Raw genomic sequence first — 25,086 nt, 5'->3', positions numbered from 1 at the left:
CCCCTCCCCCACCCCTTCCCCATTTGGTACCCATTAAGAGTTCTCTATTAACTAAAGCCATCAGTCAGTGGAAGAGGTTGTCTCTTGAAGTACTGGGCTCTTGGTCACTGGAAGCAATCAAGGAAAATCTGGACGACATCTGTCAAAAGTGCCATCGGAGGGATTCCTGCACTGGGTGGAGAATTCAATCTGATGACCTCTAAGGTCTCTTTTTCAATCTGAAACTGGTAAGCCTGATACATATATATATTTTTACTTTCTCTCAAAAGTCCATATCGTTGCTCCTCAAAGTGCCAGCCCTGGAGAAACTTTAATACAAGCAGCAGCTAATTTCGAAACAGCTTTTAGAGAAGGACAGCAGGTGCAAGAGCCTCCCCTGAGCAGGTGACCCTTCCCGCTTGGAGCACCTGCCTCCTTCCTGCAAACACGGCTGCGACCCCTCCTCTCGTGTTCATGGGTCCTTCCTGTTGCTGAACTTGACTTTACAGCCGGTGCCTCACATCTTACTGGTTCAGTTCAGTTCAGTCGTGTCCGACTCTTTGTGACCCCATGAATCACAGCACGCCAGGCCTCCCTGTCCATCACCAACTCCCGGAATTCACTCAAACTCATGTCCATCGAGTTGGTGATGCCATCCAGCCATCTCATTCTCCGTCGTCCCCGTCTCCTCCCACCCCCAATCCCTCCCAGCAAAGTTATGACCAACCTAGATAGCATATTAAAAAACAGAGACATTACTTTGCCAACCAAGGTCCGTCTAGTCAAGGCTATGGTTTTTCCAATGGTCATGTATGGATGTGAGAGTTGGACTGTGAAGAAAGCTGATCGCCAAAGAATTGATGCTTTTGAACTGTGGTGCTGGAGAAGACTCGAGAGTCCCTTGACTGCAAGGAGATCCAACCAGTCCATTCTAAAGGAGATCAATCCTGGGTGTTCATTGGAAGGACTGATGCTAAAGCTGAAACTCCAATACTTTGGCCACCTCATGCGACGAGTTGACTCACTGGAAAAGAGTCTTACTGGTTCATCACTGTATTTTTTGTGGGTTAATTTCATGGTCTCAGTTGGAATGGAAGAGTCTGGAGAGCAAACCCGCTCCTGGGGTCTTAATTTTTCTTACAGTGCTAAAGCAAGCGACCGGAGCCCCCGTTCTCCGCTGGCGAGGAGTCAGGCTACCCACGTCTCTCCCTTCCAACCGCGCACGGCTCTTGAGGACACAGAAATCCTCCGTTACCAACCGCCACAGTGGAGAATATAAGCTCCAGAGACAGGGCCACAGGACGGAAGGATTCGAAGAGCACTGGCCTGCATCTCACTGAGATCCTTCCAACCCCAAACGTTCACTCTCCTCCTGAGATGGCGTTTCTGGGAGGCCGCCTCCTGCAGCTCCTGCTCCAGGGAAAGTCACCTGCTCTGCGCAGGGGCCCGGAAAACACTTGGCACTTCTGTGAAGGACACAGCTCCCAGGCTGTCACATTAACTGGCAGAGCGTCTGCAGCAGATATGGGGTCCTTAGAACGAGAAGAGCTGAGGAAGGGAAGCGGGAGGCAGAGGTGCCGCAAACGCTGGCCCCAGGGCTCCCGGACCTGGGTCTGAGAGGCGGCTCTGACCTGTCCTAAGTGTCGACAACTAACGAGTTGTTGAACCTGAGTCTCAGTTTCCTGGTCTGAAAAATGGGGCTATCGAGAGTACTCATCTCACGATACCGTGTGTGAAAGGATTCAGCTAAACCCAGGCATTCAGCAAAAAGCACCTGCGGGTACTGTGCGGATGGAGCAGTCTCTCACGTTACCAAGGGAACGGGGGCCAGCGTCGCCATCCGTTTCGTGTCCGTAACAGGACAAACGAAAAGCTGCAACAGAAGCTGCAGACGCACCAAGGTCACCCCTATGTCACTGCTCCCGCTCCGGCCAAGCAGTCAAGGTGAACCCCTCGCTGGGTGGTGGGCCCTTCCTGTCCTGTGGGCACCAAGGTCCCGCCTGCCCGGTCGCTCGTCCCCTCTTTCCCACGCTGGCAACCTCTGTCTCTTCCACCTGAAAACATTCTCAAGGACATAGAAAAACCGCCAGAGAAGGTAACAACCCTGATGGGTCGGAGGAGGCGGGGAGCTAGGCAGAGGAGACGAGAGTGGGAGGGAGACCTCTCGCTGGCTCTCTAACGTTTTTGATTTTAAAATACACAAATGTTTCACCTCTTTTTAAGAAAGTGTATCTTTTCAACTCCATGTCCCCGAGCTGGTACCTTCTCTATCTACTTCATTTTAAACCCAGCCTCCTGATAACGTCGTGAGTGTAAGGTCCTCACCTCGGAAAGTCGACGCACTGCCACCTGGCTGCCACCGGCCACAGACCGGTCTCCCAGATCCAAAGACGGCTCTTCCGTCCTGAGTTTCCCTTCTCTCTGCTCACCGCAGACCACGCTGCCCTCCATCCTGATGCTGCTCCTGCCCTCAGCTCCTAAAGCCACTTCAAGCTCCTGTTTCCTTCCCACCTTCTGGAGGCCTCCTCAGCTACCCAGCAGGGCTGCCCTGGCAGAAATCAGGGGGCCAATGTGGACTGTCTCGCTCCTTCCAGCTTATTCACCAAGCTCACCTCCACTTTTCCCACCCACCTTTTCATTTCCATGGCCACTGCCTTCACGGGCTGTTAACACTGCTCATCGGCTTCCTGAAGATGCCTTCGGCCATCTTCCATACTGTCACTAAAGTCATCCTTCTAAAATATAAATCTAAATAAAATATTGCTTCCCGCTTAAAGTCTTTCAGTGTCCCCCACATCCCCTTCTGGGTAAAGTCCAACCTGCAAGAAGGCCACCGAGAAACCTTCTGCTGGCTTCTGACTGATTGCCACAGGCCCTCGGCCACCCACCACTCCCACCCCTCCAACAAAGCACATCTCTGGGCTTGGAGAACCTTTCCTTTTCCTCTTTCTTCAGCTGATTCCTGCTTACCCTTCAACACCGGAACCATGTGTCCCCTCCTCTGGAAGGGTTTTCTGGGACTCCCCAGGCTGAGTCAGGTGGGCCGTTTTCTGAGTTCCCACAGCTCCCTAAGCAACTTTCTCTCCAGACCCCGGAGGGAGGCCTTATACTGTATTTGTTTACTCCCCACTACGCTGTGAGAGCAAAGACGGGCATTTTTCAGCTCCAAGTCTTACTTTCTAGAACAGAGTCCGGCCCACGGCAGGGACTCATGTACACTCGACAAATAAAAGAATTCCTAAGGAAAGCAGAATACCTACCGGGGAGATAGCCAGCTGTAAGATTGTCCCGTTCTTAATGTCGCTGCGAGTCTGGGCGGCAAAGAGAAACAAAGAGCAGCTAAGATAAAATATTAAAATTGGCCAAGTAAGCTGAATCAACAAGAACTTTCTGTCATTTTTAAAGGAGTTGTAACTGACACTCTTCAGTCAGGCCCTCTCCTCCTGCTTGTTTCTTGGCCACGAATTTCTAAGACGCTTTTCGAGCACCTCTCAGGAAGCAGAAGTCACATTTTCCCAGCCACTAGAGGAGGGTAAGGGCTGGCGCGCCCCGACCTGCCCAGGGAGCAGCTCTCACCCCAGTGGGAGGAAGCTCCCTGAGGGCATCGGCACGCCGCCTCAGGCGGCCCCCGCACTGACCTGTTCGGTGATGTACAGCTGCGGGCCGTCTGCGTAACGGAGGGTGTAATACTCCGGGCTCGGCAACGACCACCTATGAGACAGAAGAACAGGATAGCCTCTCTGGCCATACACGCCTGGGGGCCTGTCTAGAAGCTGCAAATGAACTTTCAGTAGAGCTGTTGAAGCGACTGGGCGGTTGGTGTGACGCGGAGGGAAAAAACAAAGCTTTGGGTTGAGGTATTCAACAGTAATCCCCTTTGCCTTCTGCAGAGACTGGCACCACAAAGGTGGCACGTATAATTCAGCGCAGGTCTCAGACCCCACCAGGACCTCAGGTGGGACGCTCCTACAGACTGACAGCAGGTCTTGGGGACATTCCCACCAGCGATCCTTCCATCATGGGACAACGATCCATAAAAGCCCTGGACTGGGGTCTGCCTAACTGCAGGTCCTCGGGCAGAATTCCTTTCAGGGTCTGGGAGTGCTCCTCTGTCTTTAGCCTATCTAAAACAGGGGGCAATTTCAACTTACCCATCACAAACTTCCTTGATGATAGATGCCAGGGGCCGTTTCTGAAAGAGAGCGGGGTAGTGGGGATGGGGGAGAGATCCTTCACCAGCTGCCACATCCTGCTAGTGCCAGGGTCCTGGTGAGAGGATCTGCCAGGGAGGCTCAGCCTAGCGCCTGAGCATGGACTTCTCTGAGAGCTATTCTCAAAGAGGAAGCCTCTCGCAGGCCGTGGTGACCAGCCTTCCAGAGCAGGGGACAGGCCTTGACTGACTCCTACTCCTGATGCCAGTGGTCCCCACCCCAAAAGACGCGCCCTGCCCTGCACTCCCTGACCCCTCACTTCCAGAGCTTACCTGGTCAATTTCGAGGAGCTGCGCATTAGCACCTGGCCACTCGATGGCCACTTTGACGATGTCTGATGGTGGTGGCATCGTTCCCAAAGTGGCCTGCCTCTGTAAGACAGACACACAGACACAGCTGCCTGGGGAGAAAGAATCAGAAAGGAAGAGTTTGCCTTCATTTTTCACTTTTGTTACATATTTTGAAAAATCGGAAGGTAGTGTCCAAAGAAACATATAGGACTACTTGCTTTGAGCTTTTCAAGATCCCACCACAACCTTTCCTTGGGCCTTTTATCTCTTTAGCTTAGATCGGCTAGTAGAAAAGGGACAAACCTATCTATCCACTGCAGATAAGCCAGCAGGAAGTGACGCTTCAGCTGGAGGGCCAGGAGGGCCCTGTGGTAAAGGAGCATATTGACTGCAAAGCCCTGTCCTGGGACCTTGACAGGGAGAAACATACGCCCGAAGACCAATAAGAACAGACACAGGCTGTTCCTGGCAGGGTGGTTAAAGGAGCCCCGCCAGCTCTGCGGTCAGCCCTGATCCCAGAGTCAGCAGGGCCTGGCCACAGCCCTCTTGTTTCCTCCCTGCTTATTGCTGCCATTCCTTCCCCCTCAAGCCTCCTCCGTGTGGGATGACACAGGGTTCAGAAAATGGGGAAGAGAAGCGGGACAGGAAATGCTATTTTCATCCCAATTGCCCAGGGCAAGGGTGGCGGAAAGAGAAGTGGAGGGAGGTGAGGACACCCCACAAAGGTCCACTATTGGAGGACAAGGCTTCGGAAGTACCTCTGACCCCACTCCCCCACTGCCCTACAACATAAAGGAAAATAAATCATTTTGAACAAGTCTGGAAGATGGGCCCATGTGACCAGTCTCCTAGGCAACTGAGAGCTTAGTGGCGTTCCAGGCAGCAGCTAAAGCATTCTCTCTCCAAGGTCTGATGATTTCAATGTGTGTTTACACTCTGTGCCCGCAGCTTTAGGAGAGGCCTTGCTCTTCATCAAAAAGACATTTTTCCTGTATCCTCCAGGTTTAACCACTCGCCTGCAATTTCTGCTTCCGAATGAAGACTGCCTGCCTCTCCTGGAACATGCAACATAGCTGCTGCTAAGCTGGTATTCATGGATGCCATCACTTTTTCAACCCAAGAACAGATGTCAATTCTCACAGTACTTGTAAGTACAAACCTCTTTGCTGACAGGGTACAAGTCCCTTGGACTTCCCAGGTGACACTAGTGGTAAAGAACCCACCTACCAATGCAGGAGACTTAAAGAGACCTGAGTTCGATCTCTGGTTTGGGAAGATGCCCTGGAGAAGGGCATGGCAACCCATTCCAGCATTCCTGCCTGGAGAATCCCATAGACAAAGGAGCCCAGCAGGCTACAGTCCATGGAGTCGCAAAGAGTCAGACACGACTGAAGCGACTTGGCATGTACAAGCTCCTTACCCTACCTTCCCACAGGTCTCAGACAGAGGGAAGCTTTCCTGACCATTTCCTGACCAGGGTGGGCCGCTTCAGAAGTCAACTGACAGAAACGGCAGCACTTGGACTTCCCTGGTGGCCCAGGGGTTAAGAATCTGCCTGCCGATGCAGGGGACACGTGTTTGATCCCTGGCCTGGGCAGATCCCACATGCCAGGGCAACCAAGCCCGAGAGCTGCAAGTACTGAAGCCCACGCACCCGAGAACCCCAGAAGCTGTGCTCCACCACAAGAGAAGCCCAGGCTCCACGACAGGAACAGCCTCTGCTCAGCACAACTAGAGAAAGCCGGCAAACAAAGACCCAGCATGGCCACACACAAACACACAGCATGGCCACACACAAACACACAGCATGGCCACACACACACACACACACAGCATGGCCAAATACACACACACACACACACAGCATGGCCACACACACACACACACACAGCATGGCCACACACACACACAGCATGGTCAAACACACACACACAGCATGGCCACACACACACACACACAGCATGGCCACACACACACACACACAGCATGGTCAAACACACACACACAGCATGGCCACACACACACACACACAGCATGGCCACACACACACACACACAGAGCATGGCCACACACACACACACACACACACACACACAGAGCATGGCCACACACACACAGACAGCATGGCCACACACACACACACACACAGACAGCATGGCCACACACACACAGACAGCATGGCCACACACACACACACAGCATGGCCACACACACACACACGGTATATCTCTATTACACATACACACACAGCATGGCCACACACACACAGCATGGCCACACACACATACACACACAGTATATCTCTATTACATACACATACACACACACACACACACAGCATGGCCACACACACACAGCATGGCCACACACACACGGTATATCTCTATTACACACACACACACAGCATGGCCACACACACACACACAGCATAGCCACACACCCACACACACAGCATGGCCAAACACACACACACACACACACACGGTATATCTCTATTACCAGCACTGTCAGAACACGGCAGCGCAGAAGAGATGGTTTTTGACGTGCTATCACTTACTTCGTTGAGTTCTGCCAGCAGCCTTATGAAGCAGGCAGAACAGGATTATTTGAAGACATCTGCATTTGAAGGTGACAAAACTGAAGCTCAGTGGGTTAAGCTACCCGAGTTCACCCAGCATAAAAGCAGTCAAGGGGACAGACATGGAGCTGACTTTGGCCAGTGTGCCCCCTGCGCCCCCCCACCCCCCACTGAGCTGGCCTGAATTTCTGCTTGCTGCAACTGAATCAAGCCTAAAGGTGAAGTGGGCTGGCCTCGTGGCCCTGAGAGCTTTCACAGCTTCTGCAGCTCCAGGCAGAACTTCTCACGTGTGATTTCTATATGCCTAGACACACAACAAATCTCTGAAAAGAAACGGGCCCAAGTCCTGGTGGAGATGCTCTGCTCAGGTGACAGAGCAAAGCAGGCATGGTACCATGAATCTCTGGATCCCCAGGACACCCTTATCCTTGTCTAAGGATATCCTTGTTATATCATTTTAACTTAAATACAAATTACATATAATAAAATGCAGAGCTTATGTATATATGTGTGTATACACATGTAAATACATATATACACACACACACACACACACACACCTTCCTGTAACCCTAAAACAAGACACTATAAACATTTCACACACCCCAAATTTCCCTCCTACCTCTTTCTGGTCAGCACCTCACCCACCAGCCCTCCAAGAGGCAACTTCTTTCTGACTTCTATCACCATGGATTTGTCCTGCAGGCTTTTATATTAATATAATACTTCATATATGTGGAAATGCGTAACATGGCCTCTAAGACCATTTGCTATTTAATTTGTTGTTTTTTTTTTAAACTTTTTCCTGAGTGAGGCATATGTGATATTAGTTCCTGGAGCAGGGATCGCACTCATGTCACCTTCAGTGAAAGCACGGAGTCTTAACCACTGGACCGCCAGGGAAGCCCCAGTTTCTTCCTTTTAAAATCAGTAGGCCATGTAGGTGCAAGAGGAAGAGCGCTGGGCTGGGACGCCTGTCCCTGCTGAAGAAAGCACCTGGGTTCAGAGCCAGAGGACTCGGGATCTAGTCACAGCTCCGCTACTGAGGGTCTGGGTGATGAGCACGTGTCCCTTTCACCCAAGTCTCAGCTTTCTTCTCACCTGTGAGGCGACACTGTGGAACTAAAGCACGTGTAATGTGCCTTTTAAGTCTACGATTCTAAACTAGAGCTTAAAACTCCAAATGAAGACTGCCCATTTCAAACTTCTATGCCTAAGAATCTTCACCTTTACTCCAGTGGTACTGCTTAGAAACAAATCATATATTTTGGAACTCCTAAACAAACCTAACGCTCATTACTGCATTTTACAGTTACACTTCATGACCCCATATGGCATTTCCTAGACTGATTATCTCTTTATTAAAGTCAGTTCTGAGTGATTCCTGTCTGCTCCAAATGTTCACACCATGTGAAAGCATGGGGTTTTGCAGTCACTGGGACTCTTCCAGAGACACTGTGACACCTGTTCCCTGCGATTCCGCCCTTTCCCCAAATGCCCGGCAGCCATGTGTGCTGGCACTCTCTCCACCCACACCACACCTACAGGACCAGGGCAAACACCCGCTCTCCACAGACCACTCTAAGCCACTCTCGAGCTTAAAAGACACAGGCTAAGGGAGACGGATGTTGACGGGCTCTGAAGCAGAAGGCCAGTCAGCTTCAGAGTGGGGACCACGGCAGGCCAAAGATACGGAGACGCAAAAACCACGAGCCTTGCAGAGGAAGCAGATGAACAGAAGCGCACAGGGCCTGGAGCAGGCCCTTAAGGAACACTGGCCGGAACACTGAAGTGCAAAGCCCACTGAGACAAGTCTAGTTCGTCTGCAACAGTTCAGTTACACGGCGGCTTCATCCTGTGTGTAACAGTAATGTGCAGACGGCCTCTTCACACTTTATCACACACGTCTGTGGTGTCACCACTGCTGATGCTCACCTGAACCCTGAACACCATCCCCATCAGACATGGGGTGAGAAAGGGTCTTCCACATGCCTCCTTCCCATCTCTTCTCCACACAAAAAAAACAAAGAGACCACATCTGACTGGATCTCAAGATTGGCTCTTAGGGGGAGCTTCGCTGGTGGTCCAATGGTTAGGAGTTCACCTTCCAATGTAGGGGATGTGGGTTCGATCCCTGGTCGGGGAACTGAGATCCTACATGCCTCGGGGCAACTAAGTACTAGAACCACAGTGGAGACCCAGAGCAGCCAAAAAAAAAAAACAGACTGGGCCTTGGGACTTCATAGTTGGTTCTCTTCTGTGTGTGATTTACTCCATTTATGGACAAGAAACAGAGGCACAGATAAATTAAGTTCCCGTGCTCAGCGTCCCGCAGCTAGTAAGCAGCACCACCAGAATCTGACCCCAGCCAGCCCGGCTGTTTAAAGCCACATGAAAGCAGGGGACACTGCACCCGCAGCTGGTCCTCCGGGGAGGACGTGGGCTTGCTGGACCTGAAGCTGGAGCACGCGAGGCTGCACCAACACGAGCTCTCCACGGTGACAGAAAACGGAGTCCACTGCCCAAAGAAGGCGCCCTCACTCTCCTGCATGGGGCTCAGTCCTTCGTGGTCCAGCCGGGCCTTCCTGGACTACTTGCTATTTGCACAAGTCAAGGCACGTTCCTCCTCCTCCTCTGTGTCTTTGCACACTTCCTTCCTTCCTTGGACTGTCAGGAGAGCTCGTACGCAAGCTTCAGAGCCCTGCTCAAATGTCATTTCCTCTCTGCACCAGTCTTGGCGACGTGAAATAGGACGGGACCCCGTGTTCTCATGGCCTTCTGTCCACACCTCTGCAAAGGCTCCCAGGCTACCCCATCACAGCTTTACATTCAGACAGCTCTCTTCTCCACTCTCTCCTCTTGGGGTCAGGTCCAACCCTGCAGCTTCATCACCGAGCACAGTGCTGTGAACATCTGTATCGCTCAAATCCAACAGCTCCGACTTCCTCAACTCCTACAAGCCAGGGCTGGCACCACACGGAAGGGGGAGGGCACCGGGTGCTCTGGCTGTGTGTTCCCTCCACAACCCAGCACCTTCCAACTCCACAGCATTTCCAGTGTTTTCACATCTAACATCAGGATGTGTCTCACTGGAGAATCAGATTTAGCACATCTGACTCCAGTTAAAAGATGGGAGGGAAAACATCCTTCTGCTTTTCTCCCTTGGAAACATTAGGAGGCAGGAGACTAGAAGAGTAATATTCTCCAGGTAACAGCCCCATGGGCAGGGGAGCCTGGAGGGCTGCAGTCCGAGGGGTCACAGGGTTGGACACGACTTAGTGACTCAACAACAATAACAAACAGCCCGAGGATAAAGGAGCTCCTTGTAGGGAACCCTTTCAGCGCTCCTTTGCTTATTACTCTTTTCATTTTCACTTTAGAAAGGAAGTGAAAATTAGGTCGAAGCAATTCAATAACATTGCAAAATTCTAAGGGTTATAAATAGCCTCTTGCTCTACCTGCTCAGCAGTCCCATAGAGTTCAACAGCAAACGGCCAGGATGAGGGAGCTTTGGGTCCACATCCAGGACCAGAGGGCAAAGAAGTCATCAACCCCTTTCAATTAAATGACTCTCCACGCCACCCCACCCCACCCCGCCCCCTTTCAAGTACTACAGACACAAAGAGGCCTAGAGAAACTCTAAACGCCACCAAACAAGAGAGATGCACAGCAATGTGGGGAAGATAATTCTACTCTAAGGCTTGAGAATGGAAGTCCAGGTTTTCAAAGGCGAAGCTGGGGAAAACAAGAGGAAAACAGGACCTTCCGTGCTCCAGTGAGCCTTCTTTAAGTGGCTGCTGGAAGGTGTGCTTATAAAATCAGCAGTTACAAAAGGCCCCAGGGAGCTCCATCAATTAAGCACGCCTGCGTGGGGGGTGGGGGGGTGGGAGGACCACTCCTGGGAGCAGGATGCTGAGAGCCCAGCAGAAAGGAAGTGAAAGCCGATCCCTGGCCATTAGTAAGGAATTCAGATTGAAGAAGGCAGGCCAGAAGGTTCCAGCTCTCTACCCTCCCCCCTCATTGCTTTAAGGATCAGGGCTGGCTGTGCTTTTTGTTTCATTCTTTTGCTTTTGATTCACTGGGGGAGGCATGGGGGAGGTTGGTTTCTGTTTCCTGCCATAGAACCCACCGCACCAGAAAGGGGACCAGAGGTCACACCCTCTTTCTAATCGACAGCACAATCTCCACAGAGGCTTCTCCGTCGGACAGCTTTTCAAGTGAGAAGTGACTCAACTTCCCTCGGGTCAGACCCCTGAGTGAAGGCGAGACTCGGGGCTATGGGGAGGGAAGCTGGGTTTGCAGGCTTGGATTCTGCCAATCACTGCTAGAAACACCTAGAAGGACCATTGCATCAATGGCAGGCTGAGGTTTCTCCTCAGTTTTTTTGTGGGACACAAAACTCACCCAAACACTTAGTTAAAAGCCACTGACTTAGAGCCACAAGCGTGGTGATGAAGGGTGTGGGAAGACGGTAACTGTCTGGGTTTCTTCTCACGTAACACCCACTCTAAGAACCACCCAGGTCTCTGGCTTAGAAAACTTCTGCAGCACCCTGTGCTTACAGAATCGCGCTTAGACTCCTCAGAAGGGCACCCAGCTCCTTCCAGTTCCACCACGGACCCTCCTTGTGGATACTCCAAATGTCCCAGTGGACTACCCCGTTCCCCTAACCGCCAGATGCTTCCAAGTCACACTTCGGTCTCAGCCGTCACTGCCTCCATCTGGTCTGGCTGCCGAGCTTCGAGGCCCAACGGCCCCTCTTGTGTGTGGCCCTCCTGGTGCTCTGACCTCAGGCCAAGTGAACTGTGCTCTCGGCTGCATTTGCATCTTTTACACCTGGTCACAAGCCAGCTAATTCACAACTGCGTGTGCAGCCTTTTCTCTTGCTCTTCAGACGGTGACCTGCCTTCCAGCGCCACCGACGTTGCTAGGGAGCTCCAGATAACGCAGAATCACCCACTCCAGCCCTGACCCGCTGAACCAGAAGCTGCCTTCAAACAAGATGCCCAGCTGGTTGGCACGCACGTGACAGTCTGAGAAGCCAGACTCGAGACTGATGGTTCTCCACTCTGGTTGTGCCTTGTCCAGGCCCACCCCGGGTGGCTGCGACACCTACCTCCCCACCCCCAGCAGGTGACTGTGATGGGCAGCCAGGGCTGGGAGCCACAGCTCCAGGTTGCCAGCTGAGGGCACGGACTCATCAAGTCCACACCTACTCCCCTGCCCACCTTTCCCTAAGGCTGGCGGCACAGGGCCTGGCACACAGCTGTGCCCACGGAATCCCATGCCAAAAATACCCTCGAGGATGCCCCTGGACCTGACTGCCTTTAAGAGAGAAACAAAAACTCTAATGACAGAGCCGTTGCCTAGAACTCTGCAAATCAGTACAGTCATCGAGGTGGACATAGAAGGGGTCAGTGCTTCCAGATCACTTGCCTCAGTTTCCGGAAATGAAACAGACATGGAAGTGGAAAAGAAGGATGAATCAGAAGCCCTGCAGGCCTCCATGGGGCTGCAGTGAGGAGGCAGAGCCTGTGTAGGGAGCAGGGATGCTGGGCTGAGAAGCCCTGGGGGATGACTGAAACCCCGGGCTGGGGGCCCGACTCCTTCAATCCTGACCCCAACGACACAGCATTGCTCTCGCTGGAAAGCTGGGCCAAGCCTCCCGTTTTATGAATACGGGAAGTGAGGTCCAGAGAAGCTGGCAAGGCCCCACCACCAGTCAGGGACAAGAGAAGGCCTCGCCCCTTGCTTCTGGGTGTCCCCCCCAAACACAGGAGGCCTGGCCGAGAGCTCTGCCACGAGCCCGAGCCTCTCTGGGCCTTAGGTCCTGATCGACACAAGGAGGCTGGACTAGATGTAAGTGAGGTCCCTTCTAAGCTTGACCTTCTAGCACGGCAGAGTAACTTACTGAGGTTAGGAGCTCGCGTTCTCGGGTGGGACAGACCCGGACTTAGATCCCAGCTCTAAGAATTTCTTTATCTGTAAGGGGATTTGAATCAACCGACCTTACCCTATAAAGTTGTTGTGAACGATAATACATGTAAATCATTTAAGCATAGTACCTGACCCACAGTAAGCAGAATTCCAACAGTGTGAACTTGACGAAGTTGCAAAAACATGGTAACTTGTGTCTCCCTGGCATGACAAAGCCCTACCTACCGGGCTTTAACATACTGATGACAGAATAAGAGAACATATGTTAAGGCAATCAGAAAGGGAAAATATAATAATAATGATAATAAATATAATAGATAATAAATATTATAACAATTGTATAATATAGTATAATGACTATATTATATATATATTATAATACTTAATATTCCTTTCCTAGCAGAACAACCTTGGAGAGCTTCGGAGTTCCAGAGCAGTGGCCAACACAATGCCCAGCACAAAACAGGTGCTCAACAAACTTCTCTACTGCCTCAGTTAAAACTAGTGTGTCTAATGGGTTCACAGATTCTGGCTGCTTAAGCCAGGCAGCATCTACATGGGAACTGCAGGAAACTGCGAAGGACCCTCTGCCACAGCCTAGAGGGTTTCAAACCCAGCACCTGAAACACATTATACAGCCGCTGCACACCACTGTTTCTGGTCCTCCACTACGCTGCGCAGTATCCAGCTGCTCATCTAATCATTCCATGATCTGGCCTTGTCTTTCCGCATACCCAGTTGGCACCCTGAAGATGAGGGCTGTGACCACACTCTCCAGTCTCCCCAGATCCTGGTCAAACAGTGATGGGGACCTCACTCAGCCAGCTGCTGTTAACTGAACAGCTGGACTGTTAATTGGCACCTTGTACGAGATGCTGCGTGCTGGGAACATTTTTCGACCCAAGGGCCAGGCTGAGTTGGTGCAGGCATGGAGCTGCGGTGACTGGACCCAGAAGCACTGGTTTTGCAGGTTTTTCCTTCAACTGCATCAAACCTGCTTGTTCCTGAGCCACCTACATAGGTGGCACTGATGCACCCAGACACACTGACTCTCCATGGACAAGGCAAAATAAGTATAGACCCACAGGTGCCATTTTTGGGGGGAAGAAGTTTAGCCCCCACTTCTGGCACCCCCAAATTCCCCTGGCACCTCCTGGAAGCGGGATAGGGTACAGAACGATCAAACTCCAAATGAATAGATTGGGGTCCTGGGCCCCATCAGGCTTCCTCCGTTCACGCTCACAAACTTTAGGATGATTGCTGGCAGGCAACATGACTTCTAGGAGCTTCATTATGTTTATTAGTGAAATGCACATAACAATAATTACCTCAAATGGTTTAAGGCGATTAAATGTCGCAGGTATATAAAGCTTCTAGCACTGCACACCCCTATTGAGCAGCTGATATGCGGTTATCACAAGCTGAGATAGGCTCTGGGTATAAAACACACATCAGATTTCAAAGGTTTGTTGTTGTTGTTTAGTCTCTACGTAATGTCCAATTCTTTCTCAACTCCATGGACTGTAGCCCACCAGGCTCCTCTGTCCATGGGATTTGCCAGGAAGAATACTGGAGTGGTTGCCATTTCCTTCTCCAGGGGATCCTCCTGACCCAAGGATTGAACCCTGCATTAGCTGGTGGATTCTTTACCAGTGAGCCACCAGGGAAGCCCTTCACAGGCTTAATAACACACAAAAATGTTAATACCTCACTAGTAATGTTTTTCTATTGATTATATGTCAAAAGAATATTATTCGAAAATCTACTAGGTTCACTAAAATGACAAGAAGTAATCTCACTTTTTCCCCTTTTTCTTTTTTTGTGGCTGCTGCGGGACTTAGATGCAGCAGGCGGGATCTAATTCCCTGACCAGGGATCCAACCCAGGCTCCCCCTACACTGGGAGTGCAGAACCTCAGCCACTGAATCACCACGGAAGTCATTTGCTTTTTTAGTGTGGCTATTAAAATTTTTTTAACCACAAAGATTGCATTATATTTCCACTGGACAGCAAGGCTTGAGCACAGAGCCTGGCACAGTTTGTGGAGGGCATCAGAGACGCGACTCACAACCTTTACCTCTGGCCAAAGCCAAGTCCTCCATTCATATGTTTAATACATATTCACAGTGCCTGGCCCTGGGCAAGATGCAGGAAATACAAGGAGCAAGGGCGGACCCTTTCTTTTCCCTTGTGGACCTTATTACCTGGGGAGCGGAGGATAGACAGACACGAATAGGTTCATAAATACAGTCAAACTGCTGCTGTTTCTGAAGGAGAAGTAGAGAGGATGATGAAAGTGGGGAATTCACTTGCTGGGGGAGTCAGGGACCAGGGATGCCTCTAGAGGAACTGATACCTGAGTGGAGATTTGAAAGATAAAGAGGACTGACTTGACTGGAAGAACGCAGGAGGGGAAGGTACTTTCTGGGGAGTAGGAAAGAAGGTGAAGGGTGCAGACCCTGATCTGGCCCAGGGCTCCGTATGTAGAAGGAACATACATACAAAAAGGCCAGTGGGAGGACAGTATTGAGCAAGAAGGGTTAGTAGACCGAGAGTAGGGAGGAGAGGTGGGTGGCATCCCATCTCCAGAGCTTGGGCGAGGATCTGAGAGTGGTCCTGCGAAGAGGTGGAAGCCGGCCAGTTACAAAGTAAGCCAGCGAACGGATCTGGAAGGAATTTTGAAAAGATCCCTCGGGCCACCGTGCGAGGCCCACTGGAGAGCGGCCCCTGCGCCTGTGCGGGCAGATGGGTTAGAACACTACATCAGTCCAGTTGAGAGACGAGAGAGATCTCCACTGAGGGGGAAGCGGCAGAGATGCAAGTAAATAAACGGTCTGGGGGACTACAGGGCCGGCCCGGTTTGTGCAGGAGAGGGCGGCGATGTCAAGGGAGACTCCCCAGGCTTCCGACGGGTGCCACCCAGCCCCACACACTCCCGGGCTCCGATCGAGTCCTCAGCCAGCCGCTCCCCCTCCGGTCACCCCCTCCCTGCTCCCAGCATCTCGTCTCGCCCCCGGGTTCCATCCTCCCACCCTCCTCCTTCCCGACCCCGCGTCCCCTACCCGGCCTAGCCGCCGCTCCTCAAGGCCTGGTCCGCCCTCTTCCCTACCAGCCGGCCCTTCCGGCTTGGGGACCCGGTGCCCTCCGGCCCCGGCGGGCCCACCTGGGGCCTGCTGACCCCTTCGGGGCTCGTCGAGCCAGCATGGGGCGTCCCAGGCCCGCCCTCTCCAGCCCCCAGGCCCCTGGGCAGAAGCAGGCCGCAGCCCTCCTCTCGTTCCCCGGCCCGGCCCCTCTGCCCTCCGACCCTCGGGCCAGGCCCCGCTCCGCTGCCCGGCGTGCACCGGCCCCAGGGGCGCCGCACACTCACCAGGGCGCCGACCAAGGCCCAGCTCTCGCGCCGAGGTCCCCCAGCCGCCGCTCCGCTAACCTCCCGCCAGCCCGGCCCTCTCGGAACCCCGCCCCGCGCACGACGACCCGGGCTCCTATTGCTCCGTTTCGCCGTCACGCTGAACTCTCTTTCTTCAATTGGGCGGTTGCCTGTCACTCAAAATAGGGCGGGCCCAACTGCCGGGGCGGGGAAGAGGGAGCCGTCGGTCCCCGCCCGGCTGCCAGAGGCCTCTTAAAGGCGCAGGCTGCTGCTCCCGCCTCGGGCTATGGATTTTGGAGAAATGGGATTTCCACCCCGCCCCGTACTCCCGCAAATGCAAGAAGCAGCCTTTCCTCCCTACATTCCCCTGCTCCCCGAAACTTTTCTTTTCGCACAGCCTGGGTCCCTGGTGATAAATCAGAGGTTTTGAGGGCTCAGATGTCCTCTAATGGCACTAGGCCGGGTGCCCAGCAGGCATGGAACGCACTCAGCAGTGGGATAACTGTGGTTTGGAGAACTGAGTGGGAGGTGACAGTCGTGTCAGAGGCTGTGAGCAGCCGCGGCTGCTCACCACCGAGCTGGAGCTAATTATACCCGCACCCAGGGCTGACCGTGGGCGCCGAGCAGAGGCAGAGGGGTACAGCTCAGCCGTACTGCTGGTAGGGACCCGTGGGAGGTGGTATTTGTCACTGCACCTGCAGATTGGAGCCGGGCCCTGCGCCAGGGCCTCACTCGTGCTGCCTGCCTTTTACACGCATAGCAACTCCGATGTAGGTATTAAATGGGTCCCCTGACCAGGAGCTGACTGTGGCTCAGATCATGAACTCCTTATTGCGAAGTTCAGACTTAAATTGAAGAAAGTAGGGAAAACCACTAGACCATTCAGATATGACCTCAATCAAATCCCTTATGATTATACAGTGGAAGTGAGAAATAGATTTAAGGGACTAGATCTGATAGATAGAGTGCCTGATGAACTCTGGACGGAGGTTCGTGACATTGTACAGGAGACAGGGACCAAGACCATCCCCATGGAAAAGAAATGCAAAAGAGTGAAATGGCTGTCTGAGGAGGCCTTACAAATAGCTGTGAAAAGAAGAGAAGCGAAAAGCAAAGGAGAAAAGGAAAGATATAAGCATCTGAATGCAGAGTTCCAAAGAATAGCAAGGAGAGATAAGAAAGACTTCCTCAGTGATCAGTGCAAAGAAATAGAGGAAAACAACAGAATAGGAAAAACAAGAGACCTCTTCAAGAAAATTAGAGATTCCAAGGGAACATTTCATGCAAAGATGGGCTCGATAAAGGACAGAAATGGTATGGACCTAACAGAAGCAGAAGATATTAAAAAGAGGTGGCAGGAATACACAGAAGAACTGTACAAAAAAGATCTTCACGACCAAGATAGTCACGATGGTGTGATCACTGACCTAGAGCCAGACATCTTGGAATGTGAAGTCAAGTGGGCCTTAGAAAGCATCACTACGAACAAAGCTAGTGGAGGTGATGGAATTCCAGTTGAGCTATTTCAAGTCTTGAAAGATGATGCTGTGAAAGTGCTGCACTCAATATGCCAGCAGATTTGGAAAACTCAGCAGTGGCCACAGGACTGGAAGAGGTCAGTCTTCATTCCAATCCCAAAGAAAGGCAATGCCAAAGAATGTTCAAACTACCAGACAATTGCACTCATCTCACACGCTAGTAAAGTCATGCTCAAAATTCTCCAAGCCAGGCTTCAGCAGTATGTAAACTGTGAACTCCCAGATGTTCAAGCAGGTTTTAGAAAAGGCAGAGGCACCAGAGATCAAATTGCCAACATCCGCTGGATCATGGAGAAAGCAAGAGAGTTTCAGAAAAACATCTATTTCTGCTTCATTGACTATGCCAAAGCCTTTGACTGTGTCGATCACAATAAACTGTGGAACATTCTGAAAGAGATGGGAATCCCAGACCACCTGACCTGCCTCTTGAGAAACCTGTATGCAGGTCAGGAAGCAACAGTTAGAACTGGACATGGAACAACAGACTGGTTCTAAATAGGAAAAGGTGTACGTCAAGGTTGTATATTGTCACCTTGCTTATTTAACTTATATGCAGAGTACATCATGAGGAACGCTGGGCTGGAAGAAGCACAAGCTGGAATCAAGATTGCTGGGAGAAATATCAATAACCTCAGATATGCAGATGACACTACCCTTATGGCAGAAAGTGAAGAGGAACTAAAAAGCCTCTTGATGAAAGTGAAAGAGGAGAGTGAAAAGGTTGGCTTGAAGCTCAACATTCAGAAAACAAAGATCATGGCATCTGGTCCCATTACTTCATGGGAAATAGATGGAAAAACAGTGGAAACAGTGTCAGACTTTGTTTTTTTGGGCTCCAAAATCACTGCAGATGCTGATTGCAGCCATGAAATTAAAAGACGCTTACTCCTTGGAAGGAAAGTTATGACCAACCTTGATAGTATATTAAAAAGCAGAGACATTACTTTGCCAACCAAGGTCCATCTAGTCAAGGCAATGGTTTTTCCCGTGGTCATGTATGGATGTGAGAGTTGGACTGTGAAGAAGGCTGATCGCCGAAGAATCGATGCTTTTGAACTGTGGTGTTGGAGAAGACTCTTGAGAGTCCCTTATACTGCAAGGAGATCCAACCAGTCCATTCTAAAGGAGATCAATCCTGGATGTTCATTGGAGGGACTGATGCTAAAGCTGAAACTGCAATACTTTGGCCACCTCATGCGACGAGTTGACTCACTGGAAAAGACTCTGATGCTGGGAAAGGTTGGGGGCGGGAGGAGAAGGGGACGACGGAGAATGAGATGGCTGGATGGCACCACCGACTCTGTGGACATGAGTTTGAGTGTACTCCGGGAGTTGGTGATGGACAGGGAGGCCTGGCGTGCTGTGATTCATGGGGTTGCAAAGAGTCGGACACGACTGAGCGACTGAACTGAACTGACCGTGCAGCTAGTGATGGGCAGAGCAAGACTCCAGCCTGTGCCTGATTGATTCTAAAGTCAATGCTTTAACCATCTTGTCTCAAGGATCCTTACAACCCCCTGAGGGGTGGGTATTTTGTTGTCCCTTTTACAGATGCTCAAGGAAGAGAGGAAATAATGAAACTGATACTCAGCAAAGAGACTAAATAAGGACTCCCATTTATATGGCACTTTACACTCTGCAAAGCATCTGAAAAGCAGTTTTACATATGTTGTTTCATTTGATCCTCAAAACATCTTGGAATTGAAGATGACTTTTATTAGTCCCCTTTTACTGGTGAATACAATGATGTTTATGGAGGTGTGGCTTAGTAATAGCTAACGTAGCTACAGCCCTTGCAGAAGTCATCAGCAAACTTTCCATAAATTCCCAGATAGTAAATGCTTTTGGCTCTAAAGCCTCTATCAAAACTATTCAACTGTGCTGTTGTACTTTGAAAGCAGCCACAGACGAAATGTAAACCAGTGGGGGTGGCTGTGTTCCAATGCAACTTTATTTACAAAAAATAGGTGTTGACCTGTGGCTGTACTTTGCCCACCCCTTGCCTACCAAAGCTTTTAGTAGACCATTGCTTTGTGAGATCTTCACAGAAGACTGTAATTATTCAGGCTGTTCTTCTTAATTATTAATGAATTACTGTTGACGTTATCATCCTCATCATTTTACAAAGGAGAAACTGAAGGTTTAGCAAGGTTAAGGATTATATTTGAGGTCAACTCTGGAACTAGAACTCAGGTCCAGCTTTCCTCATTCCCAATTTCATCTTCTGTCTACAGAACTGGTTGGAGGAACACATAAGAGTTCCACTTTGGTCTCAGTTCAGTTTAGTAGCTCAGTTGTATCCTACTCTTTGCGACCCCATGGACTGCAGCACACCAGGATTCCCTGTCTATCCCCACCTCCCAGAGCTTGCTCAAACTCATGTCCATTGAGTCGGTGATACCTTCCAACCATCTCATCCTCTGTCATCCCCTTTCCCTCCTGCCTTCAGTCTTTCCCAGCATCAGGGTCTTTACCAATAAGTCAGTTCTTCACATCAGGTGGCCATAGTATTGGAGATTCAGCATTAATCCTTCCAGTGAATATTCAGGACTGATTTCCTTTAGGACCGACTGGTTGAATCTCCTTGGTCTAGCAGACCTTTTTTTCCTGCCCCATTACAAGATGACAGGCCTCGGGTGGTAATAACTCCTGCAGTTCCCTTCTTCAGGAACATTCTCCCACCTCTTCCTGCCTTATTCATTTTCCGTTCCATTCCGTTCGGTCACTCAGTCGTGTCCGACTCTATGCGACCCCGTGGACTGTGGCCTACCAGGCTTCTCCGTCCACGGGATTCTCCAGGCAAGAATACTGGAATGGGTTACCGTTTCCTTCTCCAGGGGATCTTCCCGACCCAGGGATCGAACCCGGGTCTCCCGCATTGGAGGCAGACGCTTTAACCTCTGAGCCACCAGGGAAGCCCTTATTCATTTACTGTAGCCCATAAACACCTCTCCCTCCCTGAGCCCCCACACCAAGCAGCTTTTTATTTTTATCGTTTTTTAAAAACTTTTATGTTAAAGTATAGGTAATTAACAATGTCATGTTTTAGGTGTATACCAAAGTGATCAGTTATACGTATGAATATTGATATCTATTCTTTCTCAAATTCTTTTCCCATTTAGATTGTTACATAACGTTGAGCAGAGTTCCCTGTGCTATACCTTAGGTCCTTGTTGGTTATGGATTTTAAATATATCAGTGTGGACATGTCCATCCCAAACTCCCTCACTGTCCCCTCTCACTCTTCCCCCCTGGTAACCATAAGTTTGTTCTCTAAGTCTGTGAGTCTGTTTCCCTAGGAGCCTTTGTTACTGAGAATAGACTCTGCTGGGAAATAGACTCCATGTGGGCAATGGTTTTGGTGGAGTCTGCTAGCTGTCTGCCAAAACCCCTTCTCCCAGCCTCTCACAGTGACAGGGCTGCCTAGCTAAGCTTCCCTTCCCAGCCTTACTTCCGTTCCGTTCCGTCGCTCAGTCGTGTCTGACTCTTTGCGACCCCGTGGACTGTAGCCTACCAGGCTTCTCCGTCCACGGGATTCTCCAGGCAAGAATACTGGAGTGGGTTACTGTTCTTACAGGTAAGAATGACTGGGTAGGGACTTCCCTGGTGGCCCAGTGGTTAAGATTCCCTGCTTCCAATGCAGGGGCCCAGGGCTAATCTCTGGTCAGGGAACTAGATGCCACACGCCACTCAACTATGACCTGGCACAGTCAAATAAATTTAAAAACACGAAACAAAAAAAAGACTGGGGAAGTTTTTGCCAGTGGAAGTGACGTATGAAACTTCAGGCAAGGCCTTTGGTCAGTGGGCCTGGCTCCTCCCTGCTCTTTCTTCTCTCTTTAGCTGGGTCCAGTCTTGACCTTGTGATGATATAACATGCTGGGGGATGGAAGGACCACCACATAGAAAGTTCCGGGGTCCCTGAATAGATCAGATGGAGAGAAAGCTACGGGCAGACCTGGAATAATTCTAGGTCACCTTATGCTCTGATGTGAAAGAGAAGTAATCTTTGTTCTTTAAGCCTTTGACTTTTTTGGGGCGGGAGGGTACATATTTATTTGCTAGAACCAGCCCTGCACTTACACAACCCCGAGAGTGAAAGCTTCCTTAAATTTTGTGCCCTGGGTATCTCACTTGCCTCACCCTAGTCTTAGCCCTGTTCAGTACGCATTTAGCCAAGGAATAAGTCATTCCCTTTAGCTTTATAATACTTGGTCTCCTCACCCTCCCCACCTTCCCTCCTCCTCCTTCCCCCCCCCCACCCCCACCCCCCAGCGCAGGTTCTTTAATTGCAAGTCTCAGGAACCAACTCTGGCTAACTTTAGCAGAAAAGGAGTTTCTTGGCAGGCTAGTGGCAATTCACAGAGGTGACAGGAAGCTGGAGGACTAGGCTTAGAAAAGGACAGAGCCTGGAGATGCTTTGGGTGTTTAGGTAGCCAAAATGAATTCCTTCCGCCCTCTTCTCCCCTTTCTTGATCAGATCTTTCTTTGATCAGAGTCAAGGTCCCTGAAGCAAGAGTCTAGCTGGCTAGGCTCAGGTAATATGCCCAGCTAAGGAAACATCCCTTAGCTAAGGAAGGCAGACACCCTGATTGAAAGCTCCACCAAGGCTACTACACAAGGCAAGAATTCTCCAGATGCCTCCATCTCCACTCCCAGCAGAGACCCTGGCATTTCAGACCAGGCACCCTGTTTTCAGACTGAAATCAACTAGGATAAGTATATGAAGCTGAATATCATCATTATACAAACCTAGCACAATGATTGGCAGCCAATATGGCATGATAGTTATGATCCCTGGGCCTTGTAATTATACAAGAGCCCTTTGTAACCAGACCTGCAAGACCAAAGAAAGAGCCCAGAGACAGAGACATCAATGGTTTATTGTCTCTTACACAAGGGCTTTCTTGGTGGCTTAGTGGTAAAGAATCCACCAAGCAGGAGACTTGGGTTTGATCCCTGGTCCTGAAAGATCTCCTGGAGAAGGAAACAGCAACCCACTCCAGTATTCTTGCCCGGGACAAGTGGAGCCTGGCAGGCTACGGTCCATGGGGTCACAAAAGAGTCAGACATGACTTAGCAACTAAACAACAACAACTCTTAGACAAAGGGTCCTGGAGCCACACCTTGTTGTGTGTGGCAGATGGAGGGCATGGTAGCAGTCTTCACTACTTGGGTGGAGGAGGAGGCGACTGTTTATAGGGGGAATTGATGCTAGGTAGGAGCATTAGTAACTAGGGTCTAATTAAGCCATATAATTAAGAGAATTGGATATTCATGTGAGTGAAGTGGGGCCAGGCTGAGCGGGGGATGTACAGAGGGCAAGAGAGCAGCCATCTTGAATGGCCTAACCATACAGGCCAAGCTGTGCGTTCTCGGGTACATTACTAGATCTTTCTGAGTCTCAGTCTCCTCATCTGTACAATGGGGATAATAACAGTACCGACCTTGGTGGATTGTCATGAGAATTCAATGAAATACAGTAAATGTCCAACACTTAGCAGGGTGCCAGGCACATAATACGGAGAAGGAAATGGGAACCCACTCCAGTATTCTTGCCTGGAGAATCCTGTGGGCAGAGGAACCTGGCGGGCTACATACAGTTAATGGGGTCGCAAAGAGTCAGACACGACTAAGTGACTAAACAGCAACAGCAGGCACATAATAAGTGCTCATTAAGTTGTATGTAGTCTTCAAAATTATAGTAAGCTCTCAGTAAGTATTCACTGTATTCTCTTAGTTCCTCTAAAGTCACATCTGAAACTGGAGCATATAGAAATACTTCTCCCAGCTCTCTAATCCTCTGACCACCCACATTTATGTAGTCTGCCATCCCCTTTGTGGCCTCACTTCCTTCTTACCCGGCTCACAGCCTTACCCCTGGTCTTCACTATAATCATGCCCTTGTGTTTGCCCTCAACCTAAATCACCATGTGTCATACCTGTGCCCAGCAATGGACTGGGGCCAGAGAAAAATGCAGACCCTCACCTCAGTCCTCCAGAGGAGACGATTCCTTATTCTTATGACCTTATCTCTCTGACAAAAGAGAAAAAAGAGGGGAAAAGAGACAACAAGACGAAAACAACCTCATCTTCTCACTGAAAATCCACCCATCCATCTGCATCAGAGCCTGAATGCTCTGCATCCTTCTCGGATCCTCCGTGAGGGCGATCCTGGAGGTGCAGGTGTATTTCATCTCCTCTCACCTACCCAGAAATGTTCCTTCTGTAGTTCTCTCCTCTTCCTTGCAGACCAATGCTTTGGTTATTCCCATCAGCATCCACCCATGCCACACTGTAGTCCACCTCTAGAGTGCTGGGGGTGCTTAGACAAAATCTTCACCATCATCTTCAAGACCTCAGATGATCTGGCATTTGAGTTCTTTTCACTCTCCTCCTAGCTCACTCTACTTGAGTCTCATAGGTCTAATCTCCCGTTCCTTGATCAGTTTTTTCCTACCTCTCTGCCTTTGCACCTGCTGTTCCCTCTCCTGGAATGCTCTTCCCCCATCATCACATGGCTTACTTTTTTACTTTATTGAGGTCATACTCTAATACCTCCTCAGGCAAGTCTTCCCTGACCACACTATCATCTGTAATCCAGCTCCTCCAACCCCACTATGTTTCCTTATTCTCCTTCAATCTCTTTTATAGCATTTGGTGTCATATTACTGTTTTTTGTAGACTCCAGGATACCAGGGATATTGACAATCTTGTTCCCCAGGACCTAGAGCATGTGTGTGCATGCTAAGTCGCTCAATCGTGTCTGACTCTTTGTGACCTGTGGACTATTGCCGGCGGGCCTCTTCTGTCCCCAGGATTCTCCAGGCAAGAATATTGGAGTGGGTTGCCATGTCTTTCTCCAGGGGATCTTCCCGACCCAGGGATCAAACCCACATCTCTGATGACTCCTGCATTGGCAGGTGGGTTCTTTATTACTAGCGCCACCTGGGAAGTCCACCTAGAGCATATCTAGTACATAATACACAGTCAAAATCTTACGTATTGCATCATCAAAGAAACAAAAAAAATAATGGGTAACTGGTCTCTGTGAGCTTGACTCATGCTATGTTTGAATCTTCCTAAACACTCAGAAGTTAAGCATGTTCCTTCTCACAAACAATTATTTTTGAAATATGATTCCTGCCACCATATTGGAAGGGTTTCTAATATGATGGCTCATAAT

The 25,086-nt window shown here is 50.3% G+C and overlaps 1 protein-coding gene across 2 annotated transcripts in view; it reads right to left on the bottom strand.

Annotated features, from left to right (window-relative positions):
* Positions 1-16,474, bottom strand: part of ELMO2 (engulfment and cell motility 2) — a 38,878-nt gene extending 22,404 nt beyond the window's left edge. The window contains exons 1-5 of one of the 2 annotated variants that reach the window (XM_055438160.2): positions 16,363-16,474; positions 4,463-4,590; positions 4,131-4,171; positions 3,618-3,690; positions 3,240-3,290 (exon numbers count right to left, since the gene is read on the bottom strand). In XM_055438160.2, coding sequence (XP_055294135.1) covers positions 3,240-3,290; positions 3,618-3,690; positions 4,131-4,171; positions 4,463-4,540 — 243 coding nt within the window. In that variant the 5' untranslated portion in view covers positions 4,541-4,590; positions 16,363-16,474. The remainder of the gene's footprint in view (positions 1-3,239; positions 3,291-3,617; positions 3,691-4,130; positions 4,172-4,462; positions 4,591-16,362) is intronic. The other variant, XM_055438170.2, reaches the window with a different exon arrangement.
* Between the last annotated feature and the right edge of the window lie 8,612 nt (positions 16,475-25,086).

Source organism: Moschus berezovskii, chromosome 15, assembly GCF_049115385.1.
Source record: "Moschus berezovskii isolate FMDL1 chromosome 15, NW_MosBer_1.0, whole genome shotgun sequence".
Taxonomy (NCBI): domain Eukaryota; kingdom Metazoa; phylum Chordata; class Mammalia; order Artiodactyla; family Moschidae; genus Moschus; species Moschus berezovskii.
This window is presented reverse-complemented; position numbering and strand designations above follow the sequence as displayed.